The sequence below is a fragment of the Mus caroli genome, unplaced genomic scaffold, assembly GCF_978045245.1.
Source record: "Mus caroli unplaced genomic scaffold, Mus_caroli_1 scaffold_7, whole genome shotgun sequence".
NCBI lineage: Eukaryota > Metazoa > Chordata > Mammalia > Rodentia > Muridae > Mus > Mus caroli.
In genome coordinates this window covers 64,551,218-64,571,361 of record NW_028227262.1, presented here as the reverse complement: position 1 = coordinate 64,571,361, position 20,144 = coordinate 64,551,218, and the positions used below count along the sequence as shown (strand labels likewise).

Below are 20,144 nucleotides of genomic sequence, written 5' to 3'. Positions count from 1 at the left end.
TTTGTCAACATACTAAATATTTAGTAATTAGAAATATTTATATACATGATCTACAAAATGCTTCACACCCCCTCATCTTCTCTAATCCTGACAATTCTTTGCAGAAATTAAAAAAAAATCCACATAGTTTCCCCTCATAATAAATCTATCTTGGAAATAATCTAATGTGAATTTCCCATCCTATAAAAGTAGAGCCCAAAGTCCAAACATAAGCGATGGATACCCAAGACCACATAGCTAGTTGGTAGCAAAACTGAAGCGAATGGGTTTTAGGCCAGGACTCTCAGTGAGGATGAAGGCAGGAACAATGTGAAGGCTACCTTCTAGAATGGGAATCACTCAGTCACTCTCACAAAGGATCACTTTGGGTCTAGAGGAATGAGTATGACCCACCTACTGAACTGCACACCTAAGAATCAAAGACAATCTGTTCTGTCTGGCTGAATTCTAATTCTTAAGCACAGTGTAGCTGGCATATTGAGAACTGCCTGTTAAGAGAAAGGGTGGCCTTTTAACCCACAAGGGAGAATGTCAGGGCATGGGCACTAAAAGAACCACCCACCAACTTATAGAACTTGGTATTCAAGTCATGTCCTCTTTGTCCCACTCTTCACATCACATAATGTTGGGGGTGAACAGGGACTACTTATCTCTGTTCACCCCCAATCTTGCAGCAGGAAGAAGTGAGCTAGAAACTGTAGTTGTTACCTATATCAGTTTTAGCAAATTCAACAATCATTTATCCTTCAAGTACTAAGTATCAGACACTATACTAGGTATGTAAGAGCCAGGATAGAGAGGACAAACAGGATCCTTGGCTTACATAATGTACAGCCTGCTATTTTCCTGACCTCTATGACATTTATATGGTAAAGCATACACTCCTCTAATCTGGAACTGCCCCAAATTCAAGTGGGCTCCTTGCTGTGCAGCTCCCTACTGTGTGCCTGCATATTTGCTGAGACTAAGCCATTGAGCAAAAGCATGAAGCTGAGGGTTTAGTCCTTAGGCATGGGCTCAATGACCCCATGAATGGACCAGAGAACACTGGGGAGGCTCATCCTGGCCATGCTGGAAGCAGAGTCAAACCCTTTGGCATCTTGATCTTGACCTTCAATGCTCAGGAATCTTAAACACATTATTGTGCTTTATACACTGTTCAGGTCTTTTGGCATCACAGCACAGTGACTAATAACACATATTAATAAGTATATCTAATAATACATCAAAGACATTGTGATTGGGGAATGAGTTTGCAAAAGAGAAAGTAGAGTATCTGAAGTTGGCTAGTAGTGATCGCAGACAGAGCTGCAGAGGAATGTGAGTCATGTGGTTGTTTTTAATATTACAGGACAGCTTATAATCAAAACAGTCAATCTTGGCTCTTTCTAGAAATGTCTACACTAGCTGGGCAGTGGTGGCGCAAGCCTTTAATCCCAGCACTTAGGAGGCAGAGGCAGAAGGAGTTTTGAGTTCGAGGCCAGCCTGGTCTACAGAGTGAGTTCCAGGACAGCCAGGCTATACAGAGAAACTCTGTCTCGAAAAACCAAAAAGAAATGTCTACATGAAGAAACTGAAGAGAATTATGACAGCAAAATCTAAGGAGCCCCGTGATGGCCTGCAGCTAACTAGCAGAGTAGCTAAAGCCCAAGAGCATGAAGTGAAGAACCCAGCTTGAGCTGCCTTTACAAACTTGCCATGTTCTCTTGACCAATGCACAGGGACTGAGCTATCACGGCTTCTTGAACTTTTGGCCTCCCCAACAAGGTTTTTTGCCTTGTGTTGTCCTTGCCAGAGAAGAGAAGCACTATTCTTCTTTACTGTCTCGTAGACATTTTGTCCTGTGACCAGGATCCAAACTGAAGTGCTTTGGGATAATAAGCAAAGTAAGAAAGAATATATCTTGAAGGAAATATGTGTTGTCTTGGGAACCAGAGCAGAAAACAGGGGAAACTGGGTGCTTATGCATTCTGCATGACTTAACATCATTTTGATTGACAACTTAATTACTGTAGAACATCCAACTGTACAGGCTTGATTTATGGTACAAGCTAATAGTCACTTTCCTTGTTTGCTTGGTTGGCTGAGGCAGATTTGGCCCTATATCTGGCACAGCTGTGATTTAAGGAACTCTCTTCACATAACACAAGCATCGGAGGCTGTAGATGAAGGAGGCAACATGGACAACATCCATGCTTTCTCTGCTTCTGCTAGGTTCTCCGAGGTTCTCTCTCTCCACTTCCTCACATTAGGAATATACAAGTTAGGTCATAAGTCAAGCTCAGACACTCTTGGGAAGAGTGACTGAAGAGAAACAAGCCAAGGGCAGCTATATACATGTAGTGGAGAAAACTTAAAATGGGCACAGTTACAGCAATCAGCACATAGTTGGGCTAAGTGCCTGCAGTTCAGAAGGATCTCTCTACAAAGGATCCATGATCCCTAACATCCAGTAGAATGACCAGAAATAAGCAGGCTCATTAAAGTCTGCCTAACTAGCACACAGTGACTATTTCACTTGAGACAAAGACTTGAACACATTAATTTAGTGGATATATATGAAGAGATGAAAATAGTTAAAACTTTGTAGGAGCTCCTGGTGACTGATACTGCAGCCAAATGAATTGTTTAGGAAGTTAGAAAGAAATTTCATCTTTCCAGTAGAGTGCAGAAATGACAAGTAGTTTTCTGTTGTTCTTATATCACAAGAGGTTCACTGAGATCTTAACTTTGTGTTAATGTTGCCTTTGAGATTAGGAAGAGTCTCCACATTGACACCCTGGATTGCAGATTAAGGATTATTAGTGTAAGAGTGATGATGTGGAAGACTATGGGACCTTGTGTTTTTTCAGTAGTAAGCCAAAGCCAAGCTTAGCCAGGCATCGAAAATCAAGATAACAAAGCAAAACAAACAAGCACACTAAGATAATTCACAGTAATGTATTGATTTTGTTAACTTCTTGATAGATAATCATATGGAAAAGCTTATGGGAAATAGTGGGTTACAGTAAAATGATAGTTATGTAACATACATTTGGTTTCATTATTTGGTGTTTTTGATGTTTTAAATCATTAATTTAGGAAATTGAATACACAACAGAAAAATGGAAAATAAAATATATAGACATATAGATAAGGAAATGATCATTGTAAAAGAGAAAAACCAAATCACTTCAATAGTTTTACATCTATCCACTTGACTTTGTATGACAACATACAGGAATTTTGTATTTCCAGGATACTGCTTAGGGAGGTTAAATAAGCTATTGTTTCAGACCCATATCCCCTCCACTAGGAGTTAAAATAGTCTTTGGACTACTTTCAACATCTTGGAACATCAAAGTTCCTCCTAGAAACACAAATCTAATCAATTAACCATCGTCTCTGAAGTCTACAACATCTGCTCTCAGCCAGTGTCCAGCACAGTACTTGCAGAGCTGGAGCTCCACATACATTTTGTTGAATCAGGTCAGGTTACTGGATTAACTTCTAACACCACATCTCAGATCACAGTGCTGCAGACTATTGTGGCTCTCGTGTTGGAGCACTGATAAGGAAAGCCATGGAGCCTTGCTGGAACCAGAGTTTCTGGGAATGGGAGGAGGCTTGAGATCTGATAGCCTGGCCCGACATCCATCTACCCCTCTGCTTCCTACTTCTGATGCAATGTGGCCAGAAGCCTCAAACTCGTGCTGCCACACCTTCCCCTACTATGGACTATATCACGTCAAACTGTAAGTCAAAATAAGCCTTTCCTCCATTTAGTTGCTTCTTATCAGGTATTTGATGAGCACAAAATGGAAAGTAACTAATACAGAAATGCAAGATGAAATCTGTATACATTAGAAAAACCCAGAGGTCACTATTAAAATTTTAAAATACAGAAATAAAATAATATTATTTTAATTATATTAAATATTATATATAAATATATCTTAAATTTTAAAAAAAAGTACAGTCATACATTCTTAATAACTCTACATTACAGGTACTTGGTTGGATGGCCTGCCAGTATGAATCAGTTCAGTATCACACCTTTCAGAGGTTAACAACCTAGGCAGTGGTTACTACTTTAGGAAACAGTGAAGCTACTGGGTGATTTCTTACAAAACCATCAAGCTGGGAAGTAGACAGTCATCAGTTATGGATCATAACTTCCAGAACAACCCAAGAAGTTTTGAAGACAATTACCAAGAAGCATAAGTTAACTTTTATATTAAACTAAACAGCAACTTCACATTTATATGAGTCTCAAACTCTAGATAACATTCACACCATCTGCAGAAGACTTTCCAAATGACAGGATCTAGGCTTACTGCTACTCCTGATATGAAGATGATAATTGAGGTAACACAGCATTTACCATCCAGTGAAAAAAGCCCCTTCATGTATTAGTTTATTTAACCCTAGCTTCATCCTTACAATATTAGGCATTATTCTCATTTTATAAATAAATTGTAAAACACTAACCAATTTTCCAGTGTGCAATCTAAAAGAAAGAGAAAAAAGGTATCTATTTTGTCAAGCTTACTAAGATAACACTATCCTAGCAGAGTATCTCAGCTCATACTAGCATGACCAACTCCTCTCTGTGCTCTGGATCTATGAAAATGGCAGCACAGGCCTTAAGAGTCCTTCGGTGCACAGTCACATTCCATCATGTCCACATTTTCTTTCAGAACTTAGACACTTCCTCCAAGGACTCACAGACAAAAAGCAGAAACTATCTCTCACATAAACCAGTGGGTAGGAAGATGTAAGTGCTAATTAACTTGTCACTGGGCTGCTTTTATACGCCTCTGTCTAACTATTTGAATTTTATGTATCAATTCTTTAAGATTTTTTTATAGACCATTGAGCATCCAAAGTAAAAAATGAAGGGGGTGGTATAGGGAAAGGCACAGAATAGAATTTCTTTTTAACTGAAATAAATGTCCATGGAAAGTTTTCTTGACAGATAAATTACTGCCAGTCAGAAATGAAATGTTAAATCCTCAGTCTGTGAAGCTCAGGGGCTCTTCAATATATAGAAGAGATTTTCATGACAGATGCTGGGTTTATTAGTAAGGTGTCAGGCCATGCAATGGTTAGTCTCCAGGTAAGTGCTGATACTAAGTTTCAGTAAAACTGTCAGGCCCTTCAATAGTGTCTTGGTTACTTTCCTATTGGTGTGATAAGAGAATTTAACCAACGTAGCTTATAGAAGAAAGAACTTACTTGGGACTTTCAGTTTCCAAAGGTTGACTAGAGTCCATGATGGCTAAAAACATGGCAGGCAGGCAGGTGTGGTGCTGGGCCAGTGGCTGACTGTTTATATCTTGAGCCTCAATCACCAAGTAGGGAGGGCTAAATGGGAATGGCATAGGGTTTTGAAATGTCTAAACTCACCCCAAGACACACACTTCCTCCAACAATGCCATACCTCCTAATCATTCCCAAACAGTTCCACCAAATGGGGACCAAATATTCAACCATCAGCCTATGGTGATGATTGCCATTCAAACTCTCACAAGTAGTCAAGTTGAATGTTGATGCTAGTTTTATTAGCAGGACAGTCAGATCCTGCACTTTAATTAACTCTGAAGCTACTACAATATGACATGGCCTTCCTGCCAAAATACTGGCTCTTGAGAACTGGAAACTTCTTGGACATAGTTAACACACCAGTGTGCTCCCACCTCTTAAGAGGATGAGCTCTGCATTCTTACTCTTAATGGAGAATTGCCCCTACACTGAGGAGTGGACTCACCTGAAGACACCACAAAATGTCTTTAACTCATCTAAATACAAACTACTTGAGGATAAGGTTCTAAATGTGACATTTTTTCACTCTGCACTATTCTTGCCAGAAGATTTCTCTTCTTCCCAGTCTTATGCTCCACTGTTTTTCCCTCCATCTGCTGTGCCTCGTAGCTCTATGGAAACACAATGACAGAGTCCATCAATCACTGCCTATCACTCATCATGCCTTCCCTCCCTGTGAAACTGACAGGAGTCTAACTTAAGCCTCTTCCCTCTTTTCCTCCTAACACAAAGAACCCTCCCTCTTTCTTCAACTCAAGAGGATGGCTTTGTTCTTGGCTTCAGTAATCAATTATGATTAATCTAGCCAATGGGTATGCTTCTATCCTTCTAGAAAATAACTGGTTAAGACATGAATTATGTAAATGAATTTTGGCCAATTAGAAAAACATCTACTAGGTACCTTCTAGGAAAAGTTTTTCACTACTGAGTATTAGCATACTTGCATGAAATCTTCAGAATTATACCTGTTTCTGAAATGTAAGAAAGTAAAGTGATGGTTTTACTTTTAAGAAATTGTATGACAAACACACACACACACACACATATTCATGTGTAAGTGTAGTCACATGTGTACCATGGTGTGTATGTGGAGGTCAAAGGACAACTTCAGGTGTCAGTTCTCACTTTCTAATTCTTTTTTGAGATGGGGTCCCTGACCACTGCATATGCCAACGTAACTGGTTCCCAGATCCTGAGGATTCTCCTGTTTCTGATTTCAATTTTGCTGTAGGAGATCTGGAATTACAGATCCATGGTGCTGTGCCTGGCTTTTACTTTGGTTGCAAGGGTTCAAATTGGGTCCTCATGCTTGCATGGTAAATACTTTATCCACTAAACCATCTCTGAGTTCTCAAGACCCATGGCCATGCCTCCTGGACTAGTTTGTGTGTTTTCAACTTAGCAAGCGAACCACACTTATGTAGGTGCCCTTTCTTTTATTGCTTCCCAGAATGACCTGGAATCTGTCCGTCCTTAGTGAGTTCCTATAGATCTTTCTCTGAGGATGACAGTTCTTCAGGAACTGTCTCTTTTCTAGTTTCTCACTCCATTCTCTAGATGTCTGTTTTGTCTAGCTTCTTTTTAATAACACTGGAATGAGTGCTCTTCTGCCCATTAATCTATGGTGTATATAGTAGCAGACTCATATAAATATCTCTCCAAGGTTTTCAGAGGTAATTTTTTTTCATTATACAAATGATACATATATCTTTATTACAGAAAATGTTTAGGGAATCTAAAGCACATAAAGTAATTAAAGGCTTGAGAGATGGGGCTAGCTTAGTACTACAGCACTTGCCTAGCATAGGCAAGACACTGAGTTCCAAATCACCACTTGAGGAAATATAATCAATAGTCAAGGATTTTAAACTTCATTTAAACAAAACAAAACAAAACAAAACAGTGGTGGAAATTCAAGTCACTAGACAGAAAAACAAAACAAAACAGAGTAGATGCTGAAAATCGCAAATGTCTCACTGGATACTTGGTGATGTACTGTTGTGACCAAAACATCTGACTCAACCAATTTAAGGGAGATATAATTTATCTGAGGTTTCAATTTCCATCCTGCCTATTGGGAAAAGCATGGTAGCATTCACAACAACAGAAGCATGTGAAGAGACTCCTCAGCTCATAGGAGACCAGAATGCAGGAAATACTGAAATCAACAGTCACCCTAAAATCTTTAAAGCCTGCCCCTAGTGATCTACAAGCATCAAGTTCAGTGTCTCAAAGGATAGCATCACCATCTGAGGAAGAATAAAACGAGTTTGTGGTAGACATTTCAGATTAAAACCATAAAAAGCACAAAAGTACATGTTTATTGAAAGGAATTTCCCAAGTGGAGAAAAGAGTGAGCACAAATAGACACAATAATTTGTTTAGGTCCAGTTGTACCTACTGTTTCCAACAAGTGGAAGAGGAAGCCTTCCACTCTCTAGCAGGTTGGACTCAGCCCTTCAAAGGGATTTGCTTTGGAATTGTGCTTAGGGGGCTGAGATAAAAGGCTGCTACAGACTGTATGAATGAGCACCCCTTGACCGTATACGACCAGTTCCATGTGACTTACATGTCATTTTAATCTTTTAAATTAAAACACCAAACAAGGTGAAATTTAAAATCTCAGGAATTCAGTAAATAATGATAAAGATGCAAAGCATTAAAAAATGTAGCTCGGAACCAGAGGGAAAAATTAACCAAGGAATAATGCCGAAAAACATGTAGATATAGGAACTATTTGAATAGCAATTATTAAAATGTTCTATATGTCAAAGAAGATAAATAACCTGGTCAGTAAGTCAATGACATTAGAAAAGAAACCCTTGCTGCTTCTGTGTTAGACCAGCATACTACACTCTAAATCTTATCCTTAGACTTCAGATAACGGTATCTACCAATTCTCTTCAAGAAGCCTCTCTATACAGCAAATGGAGACCATTGCAGACAACCATAACTGCATATAATGATCAACAGATCATGGCAGCACAGCCAAAAGGGATACACCTATAATACTGTTTATACATCTCTGCCTCAGGGAACATGGAGGAGAAGGAGCAGAAGGATAGCCAGAGGCAGAATACCAAGGGGTCTGCTGTGAAATTTTCTCCTACAGATAGCTAAACAAGACAAAAACAATGGTAATATCAAATGGCCACATTAAGAAGGAATGGGGAACAACTCATGGAATCACACTTCTATATAGTGAACTACAGGCCACAGTGATTGTTGGGAGAAGAATTAGTCTCTTCTAGGGGTGAGCTCCCTCATTGGTTGGCCAGTACAGTGTGGGAAGCTCTGAAACCATATAAATACCACCAACAAAAATATACACACAGCAGATTGTATTTACACACACACACATTCGTATATATATATATATATATACAATAATTTAAAAAGAGGCTATCAACTTGTAAGTTGCAGGTGTCATGGAAGGGGTTGAATGGAAGGTAAATGGGAGGGGCTGGAGGAAGAAAAGGAAGGGGAAAGGAGATATAATTATATATCAATTAAAACCTATTTTAAAACATCAATATAAAAATAAAAATAAAATGTCCTGCAAGATAAATTTCCCATCCAGATATTTTCTGATTCTATGAGGAACACTGATTCAACAGGCTTAAAAGTGTTCAGTGTTTCTTTCACATCAAAGACAATGCAAGTTTATAAACCAAGTAAGCAAAGATGGTTCACAGACTTACGTTCACATTCTCTGACATCCAGGTTGAACTGCTGTAATGCTCCCAAAGTGAGCTGCCGTACTTCCGCTTCTAGCAAAAGTTGCATCAAGGATGTGGCTAAATGCTTGCAAGCTGACATACATGCTGTCTGAGCCACCTTTCCCTGAAATACAAACATGTAAACCATAAAGTTGATGGGTTAAAACCAAATGCTACCTAAAATCTATTTATTAATTTGTTTATTTTATGTATTTACAACAGAATCACACTATCCCAGGATGGCTTCAGACTTGCTATATAGCGACGAGTAGCCTTGATCTTACTGTCTCAACCTCCAAAATGTGGATGTTGTAGGTGGGCACTGCCATGCCTAAGTTATGTGGTACTGGGGTTAACATGAGGTGTACACTAAGCAAGCACTGTACCTTGTGGACATCCCTAGATATGAGTTTAAATAACTTATTCTATTTGTCAAATAGGATTTCTTTAAGGTTCTCTATCATGATACTTTCACATCTTATAGCTTTGGAAGAATACATAGGTTAACAGCAATTACATTAAATACTGGTTTAATCCTACCAGTCATGGTAATTAAAACAGTAAGCTATATTCACAAAGCTCAACTATGGAGCTAAGAGGCATATTATTTTAAAATTAACAGTAGAGATGTAATATTCCAAAATGTTAAGTAAACTGAGAAAGAATATTAAGAGGAAATAAATATGAAAAAAATCTTTTCCAAAAAGATCTTTATAAATTTTAGCAATAGTCTCTAGATACAAACCAGTACTTATTGCTCTATGACGTGTCAGTAAACTCAAAGCAAAAAAAGACCTCTGAAATGTCATTATAAATGTGGATTTTGTTTTATCACAAAACATTGAGATTTATAAATATATTCTAAAGTAATTTAAAAATAGATTTTAAATTAATATTTAGCTACCTTTATAAAAGCATTCAAAGCACTTATATATTCACTAATATTAAAAACACAGTTTATGCTCCTGGATGACATCACTAGTTACAGTCCTACTTTGCATCAAAAGTGGCCATTATTAGTATTAGTTTACTCTTTTGTACACTATAAACTCTGTTCTGAGGGGCTGGGGTATGGCTGAGTGATAGACGACTTGTCTAATGGTGTTTGAGGCCTTGGGATCCATGTCCAGCACCACAATGAGAAAAAAGAAAAAGAAAAAAAAGAAAGGAAAGAAAAGACAAGTGCAGGAGCAGAAACAACGAGCTTCCTCTGTGTGGCAATCTTGGCCATCTCTACACCATACTTCCTCGTTTATGGGTCCAGTCAAAGCTGTCATGGAATGTGATTCTATCGGACTATACATTTAAGTTCTCTCCTTAAACAGGAAGTTATCACCTCTTCTTTTTCACAGCATATGAATATGAAGGCTGGAATCATCTGTGATACAGAAGCACCTTAGGCCCAGGCTTAATTTAGCCCCTAACTTGCTACTACTCTTTCGGTGTTTTTTTTTTTGGTTTTTCGAGACAGGGTTTCTCTGTGTAGCCCTGGCTGTCCTGGCACTCACTTTGTAGACCAGGCTGGCCTCGAACTCAGAAATCCACCTGCCTCTGCCTCCCAAGTGCTGGGATTAAAGGCGTGCGCCACCACGCCCGGCTCTTTCGGTGTTTTTACTGAAGGTTTTGAGGAAAGTTGAGTCTGAAGACCTCACCTCTTTGTGAATCCTGGTAAGTGCTTATCTTCTGCACATTGGCTACTTTGTGTCTACTTATATTATTTTTTTGCCTGATCTCATATATTCCAATTCACATGTGAAAAAATTAGGCATAACTTCCCAGGAATCCCTGTGCTCACTTCTCACTCTATTGCTCAAGATGGCATCTTCAACATTAAACCACTTTCATGAACACAGCAGTCACTTTGTTCTAAGCTCTAGCCACGGTCTTCCTAGGCCAACAGCAGTGCCATTCTTCCAGGTTCTCCAGCAGGAAATTGTAGGGTTCTAATTATCTTATTTCTCTGGGATCACCACCCTGCACTCTTGGCTGTCTAACAGAAAGCATCCAGTCCAGAACACAGGGTCTAGGCTGGTACTAGTTACATCATCATGGCTAACAACAGACATCTTTTTTTCTGCGTTATATTTATGTTAAGTATATATTGATAACTATGTAGGGATAATCTTATTTTATTTCTAAAATTTCTAAAGTTTCAGCTGTTGTCCTCCAGTCCTATCACATCTATAAGAAATCTACTATTATTCTTACTATCCACTCAATGTGACTTTGTTCTTTACCAGATTTTAAAACACAGAGATTCATGTAGACTAGGCTGACCTCAAACTAGCTATGAAGCTGAGGAGTGGTCTTGAACTCTTGATCTTCATGTCTCTATTGTCTAAATATTGGGATCAAAGGCATGTAATATACCACACTTTAGGCAGTGCCAGAAATGAACCCAGGGCTTGGTGCATATTAGGTGACCATTCTACCAACTGAGCTACATCCCAACTCCATTAAGATTTCTTTTTCTCTACATTTAACATCAGCAACCTCACTATTATTTACCTACAAAAACAGGTCTTTCAATGTACTACACATGTCTCAAGGAGCTGGCAGAATCATCTCTAGCACAGAGGCACTTTGAGTAGCACCTTCCTTGAGTGAGGCTTTTGTACTACCATCTCTCTTTCCTGTCCTGGGACCCTGAGAGCAGACAGGCCCATGCAGACTCGGTCAGTTGCATGTTGGGTGTTTTCTTTGATGCACTCAATAGAAACCATAGTTGAAATCTTGATCTTCTTAAGGAATTGTGACAGCAGTTACAATGGATATGCACAGACAGAGAATATCAAGAGCCAACAGCATGCTATGCTGAACTGGTGTTCAATGTGTTACATGAATTGTCAATTCCTGTTGTTCACTTTGGATAAGTTTGTTAGGAAGTTCTCATCGGGTGAATAAAACACATAGACCTTTGAACTATTCTCTACAAATTTCCTTTTTCTCTCTGTGAGTTTGGGGATGGGAGGGAGGAGACCCTTTCTGTTTCTTTTTCTTCCTACTCTTTCTGGTTCGAACAAGACCTTGTGATATGTCAAGGTTAGCTCAAATCTGAATTCCCACTTCTGCCTACCAAGTAGCACTACCACACTCAGCTAATCTGGGAGCTTTCTACAGATTTGATCTTGGGATTACTCATCCTGAACTCAGTTTTGAGTCCATTGTTTAATGTACTTGATGTACCTTTTAAAACTCCTATAATAAAACCAGTTGCAGCAGTGTACATCTGGAATTGTAACACTCAAATGGGAGAAGTCCAGGGTTTGAAGCCAGCCTGGTATAAAACAGCCCCTTCCTCGTGCTCAGTCCATATGCGTATTGAATTGTAGATTTTGCTATTTTAAAATAAACAATAAATATTAATCCTGTTCAAACATTCCATTCTTTTTTGCTATTTTTCCATTTTCCCTACTATGAAGGGTTGTTGTTATTTTTGTTAGCTTCTTTGCTTTTTGTTTTTGTTAATATCAATATGTGAGTCTTCTCAGGACCTATGCCTACTAACTATGTGAGCTTTCACTGGAAGTTAGTTTTTCCTTCTTATTAGCATTTTAGAAAATCTTGGTTTGTACATGTGCCCTGCAGGTGAGATGTTATATAGTCTCTAGATTAACTTCTCAGCCTCAACAGAGTTTGGAAATTTGTTCTAGCAAGCAGCTAGATAGGTAGATTGTCTTGGTTATTTAGACTTGCTTTTAAACTTTATTACTGTGGATCTATGCTCATCCTGCCTTTAGTCTTAGGGCCTTGTTAACAGTTTCTGTGCATGGCCCTGCTGGCATTTCAGCTAAACAGCATAGTGGTCACCAGCTCTCCAGGGATATAATCCTCTGTGTTTCTGTCTGTCAACTTCTGGAATATCTGTCAGTTCTCTGCCTCCAGCAGGGTTTTGCTTCCAAGTCCTCATACTGTCTATCTGCCAGTGCAGCTTAACAACTAGCCAATGACCAAGAGTAGGTAAGTGAAGAGTTTCTTTGGACTGTTCTTCCTCTTTTCTCACTTCTTTGGTATTCTGCTTATTTAATCATAAACCTACTGATATTCCAACAGTTTGCCTGAAGTTCATATTTTCTCAAAAAATTTACAATATCTGTAATTAGATAATAAGTCCAACATCAGTGTGACACAGCCAGTACCTTAAAAGAATCATTGTTTTTCCTTTTTAAAATGTTCAATCTTTTTTTGGTTTTTGGTTGTTTGTTTGTTTGTTTTTTAAAGACAGACTCTTACTCGGTAGCCCAAGCTGGCCTCAAATTTGCACCAAGGTTTCTGCCTCGCCTTCTGGGCAGTGGGATGGCAGGTGCACAGCATTACACAGGGTCTAACTGGACAGCACTGTCTCACTACACAGCCCAGACTGGTCGCCAACTAATCAGCCTCTACTTCAGTCTCCTGCTTGTTGGCACTGCAGCATGTGGCAACACATGTGCTTCAGAATCCTTTAAATGGACCAGTTTATATCAAATCAGGGGTGGGAGACGGGTGTGTAGGCATCATTTAAAGAAAGTCTTCCTAGTTAACACTTTCCTGTTTCTGAGTAGGTAGTACTTTCCATCACCACTTGGCAAACATTTATGCTTTCATAAAAATAATATGTGTCTTTTAAACTAAAATTGACAATAAAATATGAAGAGTGAACCACTAATGAGTGCACATATATAAACATGCTCTAGAACACTGGCTTTAGCCATCTTCTCTATTTTACCATGTGCAAACAAGATTATTTTAATGGCTGGGTTAAAAAAAAAATCAATGCTACTTCCAGCACAGTTCCTCACTTGCACTAAGTGCTCAGCAAGTGCAATACATTTATAATTATTATTCCTGTGGTGCTAAATATAGCACTAGGTATATGTGCTTAAAATGTTTTATGGATTCAAAATATTTTATTGCTCATGTCTTCTACTGGATCACATGAATTTCTACTTTTAAACCAAGTAATTCTGTCTGTGGGGGAAACAGTGAGAGAGCACTTCCTTCTGAAGCGAATCAAGGGAAGCAAGCAATTAAATGCTAAATTGAGCAGAGTAAACGCTAAGCCCTATCTGATTTTAGAAGAAAGGGTAACAAGGCTAAAATAGTTACAGAAGCTTCTCAGGAGTGGTGGGGACTGCTGGGCAAGCCTAAGCACATTCCCAGCACAGCAAATGGACATTGTCTTAGCTGACTCACACAGTATTCTACACAGAGCAACAATTCCTGCACTCGGGGCTCCCACAGAATGAGTCCTCCCAGAAAAACACAAAAACTTCCTTTCTCTCTCCATAACTCCTGTTCAGGATACAGGGCAATTTCATTCAGCCTGCCCATTAAGACAGAAATGTGTTTGAAGGTATTCAGTCTCCGTCCATTTCACCAGATGGCAACCTAGATGTCAACAAATCAGACTCAAATATTAATGAGCAAAAGGTCATGATGAGGTAATCTCCGAGGTTCTACTGGTTCCTGTTCTCTGACCCTATCCAATTCCCCCTGCCCTTTCTCCATGCCTTTTTCTCCATACATTTACAATCATGGGCTCATTTTCAAGACACACCCTCTGGACTGTACTTTCACTTAAAGTGTGTTTTAAGTGGAGGACTCCCAGATGCCAGAAAGCAACCCAAGGGTGACCAGCAGACATAAGAGTTCCAAATAAAAGGGAAACCCTCTAAAACCCAAATCTGATTTTATAATTTGAGTTTTAACTACTAGGACATGGGAAGGGGGGGAAAAGGGAAACCCCTCTTTCAAACTTTCCAATAAGCTATTTAATAAAGTGACAAAGCAGAGCATATTAAAATATTAACCAAAGCTTCCAGGAAAACCTGTATAATCCCAATTGTTTATTCAAGACCTTTACAAACCTCATAAAAAATTAAGTGGGTTTGGAAAAAACACACTACAGCCATAGGAGAAAGTTTACAAAATACAATGGTGCCGACGCCTGCCTGTCTGCCAGGCAGTCCCTTTAATTCCAATACAGACTTATTACTCAGTTCCTAACTGTCAGTCCCTAAGTAAGAGTACTGTCCCTCCCAAACACCTCATTAGCTGCCTTGCCTTCTTGCTTTCTTGAGCTAATGCATCCTGTAGGTGTTCTGCTTCTTATTCTCTGCCAGTAACAAATGCTTCATTTCAGAACACCTAAAACCTTGAGAAGACTCTCACAGGAAACTCGTTTAAAAATCCTTATGTGAATTTAACCAGATTTTTAATTAATTTCACCATGGGAGAAAAGTACATGAACAGCATGTCCACTTATGAGAATCAGTAGTAAAATAAGACAGGCCTGAAGAGAAGCTAGACTCTGTCTGGTTCACATCAACCTTGGATCAAATCTTGGCCATTCACCTACATAACCTTAATAGCATTAGTTAATCTTGGTTGGACACAGCTTCCTCACAAGAAACAGGGATAATAATTCCAGTCTTGACTGTGTATATGAATGAAAACGGAATCCAGAGCTGTTCAGCCTGCAACAGGGGGACGGGGTAGCTACTTTGTTACAAGACACTCTTACAACTTAAATAATAATCACCCATAGTTTAAGGGCAATTTAAAGTGAAATTGCTTGAGTTTCCCAGGCAGAATTAAATACTCCACATCTCATTAAAACATAGGTATAGAAAAATACAACATAAAATGTTAGCATGAAGTCAGCTCATGAATAACCTTCTGGCACTAAGAAATTCATTCTTGAGTTCATTAGATTATAGGAAACAGAAATGCAAAAATGACACTGTTTGGGAAGAAAAATATTCATAAGTCATTTATATCTCAAATAAACATGCATATTCTCTCCAGTCCTCTCATTTTCCCTTCTGAATAGCTTGAGGACCGAGCTATAAAGAGGGGCTCCTTTGGGCCTGGTACAAAGGCTTCAGAACATGTCAAAAGTTAGAGAGTAGAAAACCAAAAAGACTGCCTTGTTCACTAGGAATTTGATACCACACAACTAGGTAAAGTGTAATGAAGCCAACAGCCAATGAAATCAACACTAACCTGCCATCTATCTGGCTAATAGTCTTCAAAGCACCTTTCCTCCAGTACTTCCAAAAGCAGAGACCCAGAAAAGGACAAAAAGCTTCAAAATGAAGACCAATGAAACCAATGAACCAAAGAAAATTTGCCCAGAATTCTGAATATGGAACAAGAGACATGCTTCAAAAAGCACTACTGTTCATACACAGTTCTGGCAGGTCTATATACTTCACTCTTTCTCCTCTTTCATCATAGGAATGTTTCATTTATTCCCATCTACTAGGCTTCTTTCTTATCTAAACATGCAGAGTTGAAAGGTGAAGGGCAAATCAAGCTAAGCACCATTGCCAAGAGATTCTGCTTGGAATAAGTCAGTGAAGATCTTACACATCTGTGGCCAGGGAAGGGGGTGCTGGATGACCTTGACCACCAACCTGACCAAATGCAGAAATGCCCAGGAGCTTAACAGCAAAGCTCTCGGTCTGTCTATCATTGCATTTCTGGAGAAGGGAAACTAAAAGGTGACTTCCCGAGAATTTGAGTTGCACATCCTATACAGATACAGGCACACTCAGAGCCAAATAGTGGATGGAATTCAAATGGAAGAACAGGAGAATTGTGGGTCCAGAAAAGGATAGAAACTTCATAGGCAGACCAACAGATTTAACTAACCTGGACCCTTGAGGCTCTCAGAGCCTGAACCACCAGCCAAAGATCATACACGGGGTGGACCTAGGCCTTCCCACACATACATAGCAGATGTGCAGCTTGACTTTCATGTGGGTCCTGAACAACTGGAGCTGGGGCTGTCCCAAAAGCTGTTGCCTGTATATGGCATATGTTCTACTAGCTGGGCTGCCTTGTCTGGCCTTGGTGAGAGAGGAAGCAGCTGGGGGGTGGTAGATGGGGGATACCCAGCAGAGAAGGAGAGAAGAGGAGAAGTGGGGAGGATTGTGAGAGGCAGTGAACAAGAGGGGGATAAGTTTACCAACTACCTAAACCAAATTTAGATGCTAGTAACTATTGAGGAAAACACATGAGCTAAGAAAATAACATTTGAATAAGAGTGCTCTTGATCTAAAATACGAGAACAACACAGGTAAAGTAAATGTGAACATGAAATGGAAAATAAACATTTCCATTAAAACAAATAATACTTTTGATATTTAGATGAAACTAAGTAGCTAACTGTATCTTGTTGAAATAGCCTTGACCAAAGTCAAAGGCAAATCACAAAGCTAAGTGGTAGAATTTGCACATAAAATCCTGGGTAATAATATAAGAGAAGAAAGAGAATTGTCATATATTAATAAGAAATATCTTCACACATAACACATGAGTATCACTTCCTATAAGCATTCTAAAATATAAAACTCCCAGCTCCCAAGACCTTCAAATGAAACAAAACAGTCCACTAAATCATGTTTGAAAACACAAGAAGGAATAGACAGCAACAGACCATTACAGAATACACTAAGACTGACACATCAAGCATAAAGGTGAGTGGGGTAGAAAAATATGGAAGTGAGGTAAATACACAGATATGCCCTAGATGCTGCCTGATGGTTAGTTAGGATAAACACCCTAGAAATGGCAAAGGCAATATTGTGAAGCCCAAAGGACTCTAACATTAGCATTTCTCCCTTTTAATTAATTAAGCAATGGGTTTCATTATAACATCTTCATACTTCTGTTTCATTGTACTTGAATCAGATATGTGTCCGTCCCTCTCACCATAAGCAGGTGAACAAGAAGATATCCATAGAACTAAACATGAACCTAACAATTTTGACATACCAAATAAAAGAAGGTTTTTATGTAATCATAGATATGAACAAGGTCAGAACTATAAATTTACAATAATTATATAAAAAAAGCTTTACCTATTGTAGTAAGTAGTAAGGAAATATTTCTTATACCATACATATCCTAATGATTAAATTCAAAATTGATATGTGGAACCTAATAGAATGCATTCTGTTAATAATGATCTAGCTAAGAAAAATAAAAAGAGGCATAAAGAAGCTAGACTAAATAAGAATATGCCATTAATCTTATAACTCAGCAATAATGACAAACAAAAACCAAAACCAATCCAAAACAAAGACCAAATACCAAAAATATAATAATACACTTTAAAGTGAGGGAGCATATGACAGAAGACTATAATCAACTGTGGAGAACTCAGTGATGCTCATCACAATCAAGTGTTGAGGAGATTAAAAGAAAACACTCATTTGAAATACCAATGTATAGTCTTGAAATATGCCTTAGACTAAATTACATACACACATTCACACATAGAGAGACAGACACAGGCAGACAGACAGACAGACAGACAGGCAAAAATAAATGCTGGCAAGAACTATCTAGAGTTGCTTCTCTAGTATGATGTTTCGGGGGACATTTAATACTACAGCACCTTTCAGAAAATCTGTCAATTTCTGAAAATTGAACACATTTATTTTTGATACAGAATAAAAATGAAAATAAATGGAACCCAGATGTTAGTTATAAGATCACATAGAAAACTATACACCATGACCCCCCCCAATTTAATGGAATAATGAATATAAAACAGGTAATGTGGTGGGTGCCCATAATCATGGAAGCTGGGTTTATAAGCAGAGTTCCAGGCCAACATGGGATATGCATGACTCTACCTCAAAATTAAGTAACTAAAGATAGCAAATGAGGAAAATCATTTTAAAATGTACTAATACACCTAAAACGTATTTTGTCAAAGATTCACATCTATATGGACATATAGATGAAAAATCAAAACCAAAGAAACACAACAGGATTGCAGTGTGTGGTACACTTGTAATCCTGGAACTGGGGAGGATGAGGCAAGAGGATCAGGAGTTCAAGTTAAATCTCAGCCACCCTGTAAGATACAGGCCAGCCTGGATTACATGAGACTCAAAAACAAACCATAAATAAGTCAACAGGGGCAGACGAGGTGGCCCATGCTTGCTGTGAGGCCACAGCGAGGCAAACAACATTTCCAGAAGTCACTCTTCTGAATTCCAGCAGTCATGGGACAAATAGTCAGTAGGCCAGACTCACAGTTCCTACAGACAGTGAATTATTAATAAAGAAATATTTGTAAAAAACTGAAACTGCACCTATTTTCCATGTGTCCAGAAACTTTACACTAAACACAGTTTCTTTTTGTTTGTTTGTTTTTGTTTTTGAGACAGGGTTTCTCTGTATAGCTCTAGCTGTCCTGGAACTCACTTTGTAGACCAGCCTGGCCTTGAACTCAGAAATCCACCTGCCTCTGCCTCCAGAGTGCTGAGATTAAAGGCATGCGCCACCACGCCCAGCTGAACACAATTTCTTAAGCTATGGTCACACTGTATGTATGGCATTGCACTATATCAAGAAATTCTGCTCCATTTTCAACAAATGGTGCTGACACAACTGGCGGTTATCATGTAGAAGAATGCAAATTGATCCATTCTTATCTCCTTGTAAAAAGCTCAAGTCTAACTGGATCAAGGAACTCCACATAAAACCAGAGACACTAAAACTTATTGAGGAGAAAGTGGGGGAAAACCTCAAAGATATGGGCACAGGGGAAAAATTCCTAAACAGAACAGCAATGGCTTGTGCTGTAAGATCAAGAATCTATAAATGGGACCTCATAAAATTGCAAAGCTTCTGTAAGGCAAAAGACACCGTCAATACGACAAAAAGGCCACCAACAGATTGGGAAAGGATTTTTACCAATCCTAAATCTGATAGGGGACTAATATCCAATAATATATATAAAGAACTCAAGAAGCTGGACTCCAGAAAATCAAATAACCCCATTAAAAAATGGGGCTCAGAGCTAAATAAAGAATTCTCAACTGAGGAATACCAAATGGCTGAGAAGCACCTGAAAAAATGTTCAGCATCCTTAATCATCAGGGAAATGCAAATCAAAACAACCTCACACCAGTCAGAATGGCTAAGATCAAAAATTCAGGTGACAGCAGATGCAGGTGAAGATGTGGAGAAAGAGGAACACTCCTCCATTGCTGGTGGGATTGCAAGCTGGTACAACCACTCTGGAAGTCAGTCTGGCAGTTCCTCAGAAATTTGGACATAGTACTACCGGAAGAGCCAGCAATTCCACTCCTGAACATATACCCAGAAGATGTCCCA

The 20,144-nt window shown here is 38.9% G+C and overlaps 1 protein-coding gene across 1 annotated transcript in view; it reads right to left on the bottom strand.

Annotated features, from left to right (window-relative positions):
* Exoc6b (exocyst complex component 6B) overlaps nt 1–20,144 on the bottom strand; it is a 456,105-nt gene that overhangs the window by 136,585 nt on the left and 299,376 nt on the right. Inside the window, exon 19 of the mRNA XM_021164559.2 lies at nt 9,006–9,147. Within this exon, the coding sequence (XP_021020218.2) occupies nt 9,006–9,147 (142 nt within the window). The remainder of the gene's footprint in view (nt 1–9,005; nt 9,148–20,144) is intronic.